Source organism: Pimephales promelas, chromosome 2 (genome assembly GCF_988280905.1).
Source record: "Pimephales promelas chromosome 2, fPimPro1.hap1.1, whole genome shotgun sequence".
NCBI lineage: Eukaryota > Metazoa > Chordata > Actinopteri > Cypriniformes > Leuciscidae > Pimephales > Pimephales promelas.
The window spans coordinates 20,827,042-20,842,061 of record NC_142770.1 but is presented as its reverse complement, the minus strand read 5'-3'; the positions used below and the strand labels follow the sequence as shown (position 1 = coordinate 20,842,061).

The 15,020-nt window shown below is 37.3% G+C and overlaps 1 protein-coding gene across 4 annotated transcripts in view; it reads left to right on the top strand.

Annotated features, from left to right (window-relative positions):
• armc9 (armadillo repeat containing 9) overlaps window positions 1-14,330 on the top strand; it is a 35,817-nt gene extending 21,487 nt beyond the window's left edge. For all 4 annotated transcript variants that reach the window (XM_039649701.2, XM_039649711.2, XM_039649678.2 and 1 more), the window contains 5 exons: window positions 2,394-2,503; window positions 4,179-4,315; window positions 5,939-6,047; window positions 8,556-8,728; window positions 13,910-14,330. In XM_039649701.2, coding sequence (XP_039505635.2) covers window positions 2,394-2,503; window positions 4,179-4,315; window positions 5,939-6,047; window positions 8,556-8,728; window positions 13,910-13,932 — 552 coding nt within the window. In that variant the 3' untranslated portion in view covers window positions 13,933-14,330. The remainder of the gene's footprint in view (window positions 1-2,393; window positions 2,504-4,178; window positions 4,316-5,938; window positions 6,048-8,555; window positions 8,729-13,909) is intronic.
• The last annotated feature ends 690 nt before the right edge of the window (window positions 14,331-15,020 follow it).

Sequence of the window (15,020 nt, the reverse complement as noted above, 5' to 3'; positions counted from 1 at the left end):
TGCATGAAGACTGGAACTTGCGCGCAGTTTTCTGTCAGTCTTACTAAAGCGCATTTTTGTCCCGCCAAAGCTTGACCAGTGAATGATGCACTGTAGATGTGTGATGCAGATGACGATGAGTGACTTCTGCGCTCGTTTAAATGAGAGAGAGAAAGTCCCGGTCGCGCATGCATTCTCACCGTCTTCAATCTGTCTTGATCTTTCTCCCGCCCTCGCACATATCAATGATTTGAGTTGACTGAATATCTTTGAGAATACATGACGGTAAAAGGTCGGAAGACAAGTTTTTTCTTTTTTCTAATCTACCACTGGTTGTGATTTGCCGTTCCACACATTCAGATGACATTACATAAACCACACTTTGATTTAAAAAAAAATGCTATCGAGTGATGAAATGTTTTCTGTGTTGACACAAATCTTGTGCGATGTTCTAACCTGCCTGGATAATCACACAACGTGTGGCGTGGTCCGTTAATGACACGTCTGATTCGCGAACTAATGACTCATTTGAACCGATTCACTTTAATGAATGGTTAAAACAACTGATCTATTCAACACTGAACTCAAGATACATAAATCGGAAACACTTTACAATACGGTTCCATTTATTAAAGTCTAGTAAACTACATTAATAATAATAATTCATTACATTTATATAGCACTTTTCTCTGCACTCAAAGTGCTTTATATAGGGGGAAGGGGACTCTCCTCAACCACCACTAATGTGCTGCGTCCTGTTAACAACATTAGTAAACATTCAATTAATATTAGTTTCTATGCTGATTTAATCCATGACAAAACCACCCCAGTCATTCTAGAATGATTCATTCTTTCCAAATAGAGCTATTCAAGTCATCTGGAGAAAGTGTTGTAATATCGCAATATATATCGCGGAAATATAAAATATCGCAATGCCATTTTTTACCAATATCGCGCAGCCCTAGCCGAGACCACCAAGACTGAGACCACCGAGACCAAGACCACAAAGACTGAGACCAAGGCCGAGACCACCAAGAACAAGACCAAGACCACCAAGACTGAGACCACCAAGACCGAGACCATCAAGGCTGAGACCACCAAGACCAAGACCACCAAGAACAAGACCGAGACCAAGACCACCAAGACTGAGACCACCAAGGCTGAGACCAAGGGTCTGTAGCAATACTCAGAAACATAACTTAATAGGTGACCAGTTATAGACATGATTGGTGTCATATGATCATATTTTAATGACATTAAAAACTGAAGAAGGTGCATTTTGGACTAACTGTTGCTTGTTTATTGAGGACGAAGTGATCATATAATGGACAACCAGCTAGTAATCTAGTCTAGAGGTCATGAATGCATGAACTAAATTTTCTGCATCAGAAGCTCATACCATATTGTCTAATAACACCCAGGTCTTTAACTGTAGAGGATGAAGTTACACTACATCCTTCCAAATGCAAATTGTATTTAAGAGATTCTTTGTATAGGTTTTTGGTCCAATAAGTAATACCTCAGTCTTCAAGAAAATGAAGAAAAAGTCATCTAATATTTGTATATCTTAAACACACTCATCAACTTTACATTTAGAGAATTCATCTAGTCGTGATGAAGTACATAATACATTTATATATCCCATGTTTTCTTATATATTGAAAATAGCAGAGGACCTAACACAGATCCTTGCGGCACTCCATAATTTACTGATATTATCTTAGATTGTTCCCCATTTAAATAGACAAAAATGGTAACGTCTGATAGGTACGATCTAAACCACCTTGATGCCTGTCTTCATTTGCGCTCTACATTACGAGTTTCTCTCTTGATAGCGTGAGTAATACTGCTGTACCACAGTGCAATATGATTGGTGCAATAGTTTATAATGTACTAGAGAAAATGGTGCAAAAACTGTGTCATTTCCTCTAGTTCAGTTGTGTGTGTGTGGGTACACTGAGAAGCTGAGACAGATAAGATCAGATTTTTTTTACCTGGACAATAACATGCCACAATATGACAAATATCACAGTATGCACGTTACAAGGTAGTGATCAGTGACATCATCACTTTGCGTTGAATATCTACATCAGTAGGACTGGTTCAACTTCCATGCAATATAATTAAATCTAGTGTATGATTAAAATGATGAGTTTTGCTTTTCGTTTTCCCAGAGTAGTTAAGTAAATCTGTAAACACAGCCCCTAATGCATCATTTTTATTTTGTACCTGAATGTTAAAATCTCACATTGAAAATCCGCAAACTCTTGTAGGAAATCAACATATTCACGGTAGTCAAAGCAAAAGATGAACTGGTGCATGTGCATTAGTTATTGAGAAACTGTGGTTTTGCGATTAATTTGAGATGTGTCAGCTGTATTCTGTGTGATAAGTGTCTCTCTGGTGCTTTGTAGATAATGACCAACTTGGTGAAGATAAAGAGAAGATCCTATCCTGCATCATCTCACAACATAGACGAGCCCCTCCAGCGGCCGGTTACGCCCAGTTCTCACAAAAACTCCATGTAAGAGCCTCATTCTGAACGCCTGATCATAATAAGGTGGATATTTGGTGTCAAAATTCGCTGCGATTAACATCAATTTAAAATAAATCGACGGCTGTTAATGCGTCTGTTCAGACCGTCTCAGTTAGTAACAGGGTTAAGTACTTCTTTGATCATTTTGAAAACAGGACTGATAATTTGATAGTTTTAGATTACTTTGGTAGCAGTGAAAGATTGATTACTTACGATAACTTTGGTTGCAAAGTATTCATTTTAATAAATTTGGAAACAAGGTTGACCTTAACGGTCCCACTTTATGGTGGCCCTAATACCTGTGAACTAACATGATAACTACATGTGTACATAGTATTTTTTCAAATGGTGATACTATCATGAAATTTGGTGCAATTATTCTTCGGAAATCTTCCTCTAGCCATCACAAATCTTATGAATTTTTACAAGCTGTGTGCAATTTTAACGCACACCCAGATATGGTTCTATGTGGTTGTGGTTGTTACTTTAGTAAGTTCTATGTGTGTTTAATAAGTTCTATGCTTCCTAGTTGGTATTTGGTCCACAAATAGTTATTTTTCTTATCATAGTTATTAAAGTGTTATCATTGAAGGCGTTTAATATATTGTAATAGATGATTATACAGAATACCACAAACATTGTGACTCTCGCTCACATATGAATTGCAAATGTGTCTAGATTCACCTACGGGCTTGTCGTCAATGACGGAGAAGTCAATAGTTCTGCCCTCAAGTCAAATAGTGTGTTAAGGTGCAAGCAGGATATACAAGACTCCTTCCTCAGTTGGGTATATCCTCATTGTTTCTACTGAATGAAGCATAAGGATCGGTGATGGGAACAATCATAGACAATTGGTTGCGTGACTGTCAATGACCTTGCTGTTTTGGAAAATAGTGTGAATTGAATTCATCAGTGCGTGTTTGTTAAGATAATATTTACTAGCATCTCCAAAGGCCGCTTGGAGTAGACCAATTTAAGAATGATTTCTGAAGGATCATTTGACACTGACGACTGGAGTAATGATGCTGAAAATTCAGCTGTGACATACAGGAATAAATTGCATTTTAAAATATATTCAAATTTAACACGGTTATTTAAATGTTACTAACATTTTACAATATTACTGTTTTTACTGTTTGTTTGTTTGTTTGATCAAATAAATTCATCTTTGGTGAGCAGAAGAGACTTCTTTCAAAAACATTAAAATATTGTAATTATTCCCATCTTTTGACCACCAGTATATTTATTTCTGTTAATTTATAAGCACAAATGTATGCAAACAATGCATACTGTAAACATTAATATTAACCTACATACACTACCAGTCAAAAGTTTTGGATCGGTACGATTTTAAAAGAAAAAGATTACAACAAAAAAGTAATATTGTGAGTAATATTGTTAAATATTATGAAAATGTAAAATAACTGTCTAACGCTTTTCTTTAATATAAACATTTTTATTAGGCTCCCGTGTATAGGTTTCTACCCAAGTACTGACATTTCTGAATGACCCGAGGCTGGGATTTAGTGAGATTGAAGTGAAAGTATTTGATGAACCAATGTGCAGAGAGCATTCACTCAATTTTATTAATCTTGTTTTTGACACGGGTGGCTTTCACATCGGAGGTCTTCATGTGTGTGTGTTTATGTGTTTGCCTATGCAGAGCTGGTGGGGACGGAGCGTACCCCATTACCCGACTGAGAAGTGAAGAAAGCCCCGCCCACTCTCGCTTCAGTTCCCGCCCCCCCACTCGCAGCGGCAGTCGGCCCAGCACTGCTGAATCCATGCACCAGACACTGGGTACGTGTGCCGACCACTGTCATAAATTACAAATGTGCTCCAGAATGTCTTGCGTTATTTTATTGTTTTTGTATTGTTTTTTTCTCTGAATAAAAATACCTGATATTTAATTTCCATGATTCAGTGTTTCATGAATGCGTTCCAAATGCACAGCCTTATGAAATCATTTTGATGTGGATTTCAATCAAAATGTGGCAGGTTGATGTGGCAGTTAAATGTTTAATCATTTTGATAATTTTAGTAACAGGGTTGAATGCCTGATAACTTTAGTGACAGAGTTGAATCATTGATAACTTTAGTAACAGGGTTGAATCATTGATAACTTTAGTTACAGGGTTGATTCATTGATAACTTTAGTAACAGGGTTGAATCATTGTTAACTTGAGTAACATGGTTGAATCATTGATAACTTTAGTAAAAGTTGAATGCTTGATAACTTTAGCAACAGGGTAGAATCATTGATAACTTTAGTAACATGGTTGAATCATTGATAACTTTAGTGACCGAGTTGAATGATTGATAACTTTAGTAACACGGTTGAATCATTGATAACTTTAGTAACATGGTTGAATCATTGATAACTTAAGTGACAGAGTTGAATGACTGATAACTTTAGTAACATGGTTGAATGATTGATAACTTTAGTGACCGAGTTGAATGATTGATAACTTTAGTAACACGGTTGAATCATTGATAACTTTAGTAACACGGTTGAATCATGGATAACTTTAGTGACAGAGTTGAATGCTTGATAACTTTAGGAACTGAGTTGAATGCTTTATAACTTTAGTAACAGAGTTGAATGCTTGATAACTTTAGGAACTGAGTTGAATGCTTTATAACTTTAGTAGCAAAGTTGAATGCTTGATAACTAGTAGCAGAGTTGAATGCTTGATAACTTTAGTAAAATGGTTGAATCATGGATAACTTTAGTGACAGAGTTGAATGCTTGATAACTTTAGGAACTGAGTTGAATGCTTTATAACTTTAGTAGCAGAGTTGGATGCTTGATAACTTTAGTAAAATGGTTGAATCATTGATAACTTTAGTAAGAGTTGAATGCTTGATAACTTTAGTAACATGGTTAAATGCTTGAACTTGGTCAACATATGGGATCTGTCCCTTGCTTTCAAGTCATTTGATGTCAATGTGTACCCAATTTTTGGAAATCACCATAACATGTATGGTTCTGGTTCTACAATCTGATTGGATGAGCCATGTTCAAAGCTGTTGAACTGTTGTACAGTTTCCAACTAACTAGTGTAATACTGTAAAAATACTGTTTTGTAAAAATCAGCTTCTCATCTCACATTTCTACCAAAACTTGGTCAAAATTACTTAATTTCCTCTCTTTTTTAGCATTTGTCTTTGTAGTGGTTCTAGTGTATCATCAAAATACGGGACACCTGTTTAATTTATTTCTCACCTACTTTTTCTCTCTTAGTAGTTATTCCTATTCAATTTCCTTTCGAACAGCAACCATATTGCACATCTCTCCTAGACCACTTTGCATTTCCCTGTGAAAGTGAACACCCCTTAAGTTCTTCACTGTGACACGAGTGTGTTAATAATGTCAGCCGCATGTGAGGTGTGTGTGACGTCTTCTAGTCTTTCTCCAACCAGCCTCTGATTCTGAATGCTGGCGTTCCTCTGTGGAATCGGGGCTCGCGGGGTCCCCGGAGAGACGTGTGCCTCCACCAGGCGAGGACAACACCAACGGCCAATCCTACAGGTGGGTTTGCTGCCCATTCAGCGTATTTTTAGCCCAACGTTACTCATCTTGGGATCTTCCACACCAGGTTTACATTAACAAGAGGTTTAAGGATCCGGGTGCGACATTCCATGCTCACTGTGGCATGGCACATCTAAAATGTAAAGGTCCACAGGATCCAGTGTTATCAAGCATGTCGCAGGCTGTAACTCAGCTCTGAAAGGCAGCGAGCTAGAGAGAGACCAAAGGAATTTGGGGTGGGTGCAAGGCATCGAACCTTGAGTCTGCATTGCCACAGGACAGAGTTTGTCATGAGAATCCAACAACTGCTAAACAAAGGGCTTATTCAGGTACCTTTCTTCCCAAATCCCTGTCCAACCTGACTCCTGGAGACCTGTGTGTAATGACTCTTTGAACACACGTGCACCACATTCTCTTGTGTGAAGCTATAATTACACTTTCGTTCAACAGGAAAACTTCCAATCAAGAGTATGAGCTGAAATATTCATCATCTCATTTATTTTTGAGACACTCACAGCCGTGTTTCCACCAAAATTGCCCCCCATTTTTCCTAATAATTAACTCACCCAATGCCATGCAAGATGTTCATGTCTTTCTTCAGTGGAGAAATTAAGTTTTTTTGAGGGAAACATTTTAGGATTTTTCTCCACACAATGGACTGTTGAAGTTCTTGTTGAAGTCCAAATTAATGCAGTTACGAAGGGCCATGAAGAGCTTCAAACGGCTCTCCACGACCCCAGCTGCGGAATAGGGTCTTATCTATCCAAACCATCGGTCATTTAAAAAAAAAAAATTATACTTATTAACCACATTTGTTCATCTTGTGCTGGTCTGCGAAGCGCCAGGCATTACGTGATCATGTTGGAAACGTCACGCTGTCATGGTGGCCGTAGGCGGTACCACCTCATTGTTTACAAGCGTGGATCATTCAATTATATTTTATGTTGAATAACATATTTATGTCTTTGTGTCAGTTTAATGTTTAAAATGTTTAAAATGGTCATTCTGTGTGTGTATCCTGGAAGTTTAAAACAATGGGGTGGTACTTCCATTGATTTGGACAATTTGGTTACCGTTGAAGTCCATTGTGTGGAGAAAAATCCTGAAATTTTTCTCAAAAAACTTTCTGTCCACTGAAGAAAGAAGAAAGATGACATTGGGGTGAGTAAAGTATCAGGAAATTTTCATTTTGAGGTGAACTTATCCCTAAAATAAGTACTACCTCTCGAGCAGGGATTTTCTGCAGAGGACATTTTTACCCAGAACTTCATTTAGACCCTGATCCCTGAGGTGGAAACACACTAATCAACACCCCGAAGTCCCCAGTTCCTGCGGTGGAAACATCAAAACAGAATGCAAACAATTCTATAGGCCAATACACACTGCACCAATAGACACTGACCAACAGCAACAGACGCTTTGTCGAGTTCTGTCGGATCAGTGCGTTACCCATCAGCATTTGTTGTTGTTGCTCACTGCTTGTTTGACAATCGAACATGTTCAATCGTCCGAGTCGGTCCAGTGTGAATTGGACTTCCATCCTTCTGCATTACTGCATGCTCATTGGCTGATTCGGTGCTGTGCACGCTACTTCAGATCCTCATCTACCGCCATCAGCCCGGAACTAAAGCACAATTCAGATTGATTCTGTGAACCGGCTCAAATGTTTACCAGCTTCAAAGAACGATTCGTTCAAGAGTCGAACATCACTGCAACAAACTACTGGAGACACAACAACAGACACCAACGCTGACGAACGCTTTAAATGATACGCGCAAATCTAGTTTAAATCAGTACAAAGATATAATTTCGCTCATAACTAATCCACATATCATCATTTAAAGTTGTTTTTTTTACACTCAGTTGGTTGTTGAAGCAAACTTTGAGTAGTGTAAATAGTAACTTGTTTAACGGGATACTCCACTTTTTTGGGAAATAGGCTCATTTTACAACTCCCTCAGGGTTAAACGTTTGAGTTTTACCGTTTTCTAATCCATTCAGATGATTTTCTGATATTTCGAAGAATAACAGTAACCAGACAGTTTCTGGTCTCATTGACTTCCATAGTAGGACAAATATACTATGGAAGTCAATGAGACCAGAAACTGTCTGGTAACTGATTTTCTTATAAATATCAGAAAATTGGCTGGATGGAGTCGAAAACGGTAAAACTCATATGTTTAACTCTGGGGGAGTTGTAAAATGAGCCTATTTCCAAAAAAAAAGTGGAGTATTCCTTTAAATTGTCATCAACATTTAGCTGTATGCTAAGCTAACATGCTATTTCTTTGTTTTTAACGAAATCTGGTTTATACAAAGCCCACTATGTCATTAAAAACTCTAATTTTACAGTAAAAAGAAAATCCCTCAGCTAGAAACATTTGATTGAGAGGCAAATCCAAATGGATTCAAATGAGCCTGCTAGTCACTCTGAGCAGCACTGGACAAAAGGCAAATTGCAAATGAACACTTATTGGCTTCTCTTTCGTTCTCTTCTCTTCTTTCTAGTGGCCAGACCGTGGGCTTTGCATGCCGGCCAAAGATTCCTCGCACCCCTGACAGTGACGCAGGCAGCACTGGCAGGTCTCGCCTGGCCCCCCAGTTCTCCAACAGCGAGCCCCAGCAGAGCGCCAGCCGGCCCGGGTCCACGGGGAGCTCCGGGGGGCGGCCCGGCCAACTAAGTGAGTCATGCACACAACTTTACCATCAAAATCAACACTCTTAAGTTGTCTCTCAAACAAAACTTGTGTGCATTTATCTTATCTATATGATCAGTCACCAATCCCCCACCCATGTTTGAGGACTATCCCTGTGAATCCCTTTTTAATGTACATTATGTAATATAAATGGCTACTTGGCATTTTGTATGTGTGCAGTATAAAAAAGAAAACGCCTTTGTTATATACTTTTACTCTCGTGTGTACCATATGTTGTGCAACATCATTGTGAGCTCTTATAAAGCAAATACACTGATGGCAGGCCATTGCTCACTGTGATTTTACTATGGTCAAAGAGTGTTAACATTTCCGTTTCAGATTACCCTATAATTCTTTAACAGGCGCATTAAGTGTTTTCCTTAATTTATTAGGTGTGTTAACGATTATTTTAATACTTCTAAGAACTAATTAGGGAGAAAATTACATTTGAGTTTAATTTATAAGTTGTATACTCTAATTTGTTAATTGCTGTGTTTAAAGATGCAAAATAAATGCAATCCAGTCACTGGCCTTTACAATATTTTAAATTATCAATATTTAATTAGTGTTTTTCTTTAAATGTAAATGTAACATACATACAAAATGAATCGTGTGTAATTTGTTTAGGAATCAAACTGCATAGGTTGCAATAATGTATGCATGTGATTCACTAAAATTAATTTGTTCAGATTAGATTACACTGACGGTGTTGAATGTGTTTGGTTCATTAAACAGGGCCGGCTCATAAGAGTCATTCTTTGGTTGTGCTGCACACTTGTGATTCACTGAACTGCCTCATAACACTATAAATTAATTACAGTATTATATATTAACTACACACACAAACTTGTTTTTAAATCTTTATGTAGACTTTCCATAGACGTAATTTTTTATTACTGTTAAAAAATGTTAAAACTGTAGATTTTATCCCCCTACTATACCGCCTCACCACAGACACAAACTCTCTGCATTTTTACTTTTTTTTAAAAAACATCACTTGTGATGATTTATAAGTGGTTTTGCTCATGCGGATGCCTCCACAATGTCAACATTTACACATTGCTCTATATTTGTAAGGACATTTGGTTTTCTCACTGTTGGTTAAACAAGAACACACACACAAAAAACTGTTGAAGATAAATATATTTTTTATAAGTGTTGTGATATACAACATTCACTTAAAACTATTTACAAACAGAAAATATGTAATAAAGTTTAAAGTGCCACTTTGTCTGATAGCCAAAACTTCTATTTTTCTTGCTAGGTTTTTTTCTCTTTCATTCTTCATAAAACGTGCTTTTCCTTATACTAAACGTGATCCTCATAGAAATCCCATTTGAACAATGAAAAGAGTTTCATTGAACAAGTTTAGGTTGACCGGTGTTCCCCTGAGAATTTGATTTCTACATTTGAGTCTACAATGGTTTTTACTGTTTAAGCTCAGGTTTTGTTTTTGTTTTTTACATGAAGTGATAAAGTACAATCATGATAAGTAAATAATAAAGTGAAGTAAATTGTTGAAGGACAGTCATTGGAGATTATATTAGAAAAAAAGAGAAATTTCTATAAATGCAAATATGGAGATATTTGACTTGACGTAAAGAGAACACTTAAAGTGTCTTTATTTATTTGCTCTCTCATTCAGTCGTTTGTTCTTGTTTTTACTGGAACAGATGTCAAGCAGTATGAACCACAGCTGCGAAACAGTGTTTTATGACGTCAAAGGACAGTGCGTCTTGAAGATTGACAAAGGTGTTCTTATATTAGATATGTTTGCGTTGTTGGTAGGTGGGTTCTGGGTGATTGATACAGCATTCTGTGTGGTTGCTAGGTGTTTGTGTTTTTGGTAGGTGGTTTCTAGGGCATTCTGGGTGATTGATACAGCGTTCTGTGTGGTTGCTAGGAGTTTGTGTTGTTGGTAGGTGGTTTCTAGGGTCTTTCTGGGGATTGATATAGCTTTCTGGGTGGTTGCTATGTGTTTGAGTTGTTGGTAGGTGGTTTCTAGAGAAATCTGGTTGATTTATAGTGTTCTGGGTGGTTGCTATGTGTTTGGGTTGTTGGTATGTGGTTAGGGCTGTCGCGGTAACCGCAATATTGTAGTACCGCGCTTCTGACATGTCAACCGCAGAGGATTGCACGTAACCGCAGCAACCGCGATATTCAAGTTTTTTTCCTTGTTTTGAACTTAATGCATGTGTATTGAATGTTAAACAAGTTCCTAATGATAACAAGACTGTTTATCATGGTGATGTGTAGCCTACAGGCTTCACACAGACAGTGAATGAGAGAGATCGGCAGGGCGCGTGCAATTACCTGCGTCTGTCTTTGAAGTCGTGGAAAGCTTGTCGTGTCAAAGGGAAGCGAAATATTTGTCGCATCATCATTTTAATGTTCGCTTCACGGGTATTTTCCCATAAATGCGCGTCAGCAGCAGCGCTGGTCAGCATTCAACAGCACAAGGAAGCCGCGGGGAAATAAAATCAGTGAGTCACGCATTAAATCAATGCTATATGGGTGTCTAATAAGTGAAGCATCAGCTTCAGCGTTGCCCATGCGACGCATTGCTACTCAGCTGAGCCTTGAAAAGTTGAACCTCAAAGTTAAAAATAATTAACATCTTGTTTCTTTAGATCTCTTTTAATGAATCAGCTATTTTAAACGTCTTCGTTTAATGAACGGTTCAATGACTCGCTCGAAGTCTGTTGTCATAACAATATGCGCGCTGAGTGAAAGTCTTTCAATGCGCATATACTGTAGACGCTGTTTAGTTTCGGTTACATTGGTTACTGAAAATGTCCTCGTTTTTGTCCACATCGTAAACTTTATTTATATAGCAACAAATACATATAAATTAAATAAATAAATAAATAAATGGCGGTAATACCGCATATCGCGCTATTGAGCCACTTAACATTACCGCAAGGGAAATTCCATAACCGCGACAGCCCTGTATGTGGTTGCTAGGAGTTTGGGTTGTCAGGTGGATTCTAGAGAAATCTGGTTGATTTATAGAGTGTTCTGGGTGGTTGCTATGTGTTTGGGTTGTTGGTATGTGGTTGCTAAGTGTTTGGGTTGTTGGTAGGTGGTTTCTATAGAATTCTGGTTGATTTATAGAGTGTTCTGGGTGGTTGCTATGTGTTTGGGTTGTTGGTATGTGGTTGCTAGAGAAATCTGGTTGATTTATAGAGTGTTCTGGGTGGTTGCCATGTGTTTGGGTTGTTGCTATGTGGTTGCTAGGTGTTTGCGTTGTTGCTAGGTGGTTTCTAGGGCATTCTGGGGGATTGATACAGTGTTATGGGTGGTTGCTAGGAGTTTGGGTTGTTGGTAGGTGGTTTCTAGAGAAATCTGGTTGATTTATAGAGTGTTCTGGGTGGTTGCTAGGTGTTTTGGTTGTTGGTAGGTGGTTTCTAGAGAAATCTGGTTGATTTATAGAGTGTTCTGGGTGGTTGCTAGGTGTTTTGGTTGTTGGTAGGTGGTTTCTAGAGAAATCTGCTTGATTTATAGAGTGTTCTGGGTGGTTGCTAGGTGTTTTGGTTGTTTGGTAGGTGGTTTCTAGAGAAATCTGGTTGATTTATAGAGTGTTCTGGGTGGTTGCTAGGTGTTTTGGTTGTTGGTAGGTGGTTTCTAGAGAAATCTGGTTGATTTATAGAGTGCCATGGGTGGTTGCTGTGTTTTGGTTGTTGGTAGGTGATTTCTAGGGCATTCTGGGTGATTGATACAGTGTTTTTGGGTGGTTGCTAAATGTTTGGGTTGTTGGTAGGTGGTTTCTACAGAAATCTGGTTGATTTGTAGAGTGTTTTGGATGGCTGCTAGGTGTTTGTGTTGTTGGTATGCGTTTTTAGAGAAATCTGGTTGTATTTATATATATATATAAGGCCATATCAAACATTTTATATCCATTCCACTATGAGGTCTGAGTGTATTTGACGGTGACTCCTTCCTGCCTGATGCATTACTGGAAAATCAATTATCCTCCATAATGCACACATGGTCAAAGCTCCACATTATATTTAGTTCCTGTTAAGGGCTTTAAGATCTTTTCATTTCACCGATCTTAGTATTACAAATTGGAAAAGGGCACTCAGTGTGTCTGTTCCGACCACAATCTGATCAGTTAAGACATCAGGAAATATGGCTATTGAACTAAGAATACAACAGTACAAGATAAGATCACTGCTAGAAGGCTGAAGCTTACAAAACCTGTCAAGAACATTTATGGGTCATATTTTGTCTCAAAATTATGGCTTTTTTATTTTTATCATAATTACATAAAATGCCAATTCAAGTCATAAAATATACACATGCATTTTTATTAAGAAAAGCCCTCAGATAAAAACGATTCAAAGACATTGCATGATTGTAGCAGATGAAAAAAATCTGCAGGCCCATTGTGGTCCGTTCTGTCATTGTTCTGATTGTAGAAAAAAAAAATTACCTTTTCTTATGTACAGGTCAAAAAGCATTATATTTGCACTCATTTCTATTGCACCAATTAATGTATTGTTATTTTTATCATTTCCGTCTCCACGTAACATGCTTTTTTCATTTTATTAGGGATATATATATATATATATATATATATTTCTATTTGGGTAAAATTTTATTTGTATTTCAGTTTTAGTTTTTATTTATTTCCAATTAATAATTTTTGTGCTTCAACTTATGCTTATTTCAGTTTATTGCCAAGCCAACATTTCAATTCTCAATAACATTAAAACAGTGATACATTTTTTAAATAATACAAATTCAAATAAATATATATATATATATATATATATATATATATATATATATATATAATTTATTTATAATATATATTAATTTATTTTTATTTAGGATATTTCTTATGCATGTTGTAATTCACTGTATGATCCTGATTCCATGCTGTTTTGCATTTGCCATAGTATGAAAGACTCTGTATTTGGTATTTAAATAACTGTCTGAAATATGATGATGATTTATTTCTTCACAGCCCGCGTCTAGGGGTTTACCCAGAAATCCAATCGTCTTTTACATTTAATACTGTTCTTATTCTTTTCACCTGAAATATTAGATTTAAAGAGATTACAACTTTGCCAAAGAATGCATTAATGTCTAATTCAAGTGATTAGTTATAAACATGACACACATGTTTATTCTACTCCACATCTCCTTTTCCCCTTCCAGGCAGCCAGTCGAACAGAAAGTGAAAAAGGGAAGCTTTCAGCAGAAGCCTACCGGCAGAGGAGCATCCTGTAACAGCATCCAAATTGCTTATCAGGCCGTGGGCCTGTGGAACAAAGCTGAGGATTGTGGCTCCTAAGGACCTTTCAGCCCCTGCCACAGAGCGCTTGTGTAACACAACACACTTCAGCAATCATCACAACAAGTACTTTCTTTATCCCACAACCTTGCAAACGCCTGGTGATCCACGCCGGCTTTGTTACTCATGAACCTCGACCACCCTCTCTCAGAGGAAGCAGATGTATTTAAAAACATAGAAGAATGAAGATGTTTTCAGTCAATGTTGATTTGTGTTTTCTGTATCCCAGTCGTTTGTATCGCAGCTTATGTAACCTTGTTTCAGCTAGCTTGCAGAGTCGTAAAACTTTGAATTCACTTGTAGTTTGTTTTGCATGATTGTGCTGTGTAAAATAAACCTGATGGAGGAAACTAACACAGGTAACTTTGAACTACCAGGTTGATGTTTGGATATGTATTTTGCCATTTAAAATTATGCTTTGTGCTTTAAAGTGTTTTGAAGTCATAGATTGTGAATATTTTTTTTACATTAAATATAATAAATTTTATATAAAAAGAAAGGTCCTTTTGTGTCATATTATGTCATAATATAACCAGCAATGTAACACACACACACACACACACACTGGATATTTTATTAGGTACATCTGTTCACCTTCTTGTTTACGCAAATATTTAATCAGTTAATCACATGCCAGCAACTCAATGGATTTAGACGTAGACATTATCACTAATATCTGCTGAAGTTCAAACAGAGCATAAGAGTAGAGAATAAAAGTGATTTAACTGACTTTGAACGTGGCATGATTGTTGTATTAAGTACTTCAGAAACTGATGCTCTACTGGGATTTTCACGCACAACCATCTCTCAACAAACCAAACCTTAAGAAGAAGAGCATCTCTGAACACTCAACACACCAAACCTTGAAGCAGAAGAGCATCTCTGAACACTCAACACATCAAACGTTAAAGCAGAAGAGCATCTCTGAACACTCAACATATCAAACCTTGAAGCAGAAGAGCATCTCTGAACACT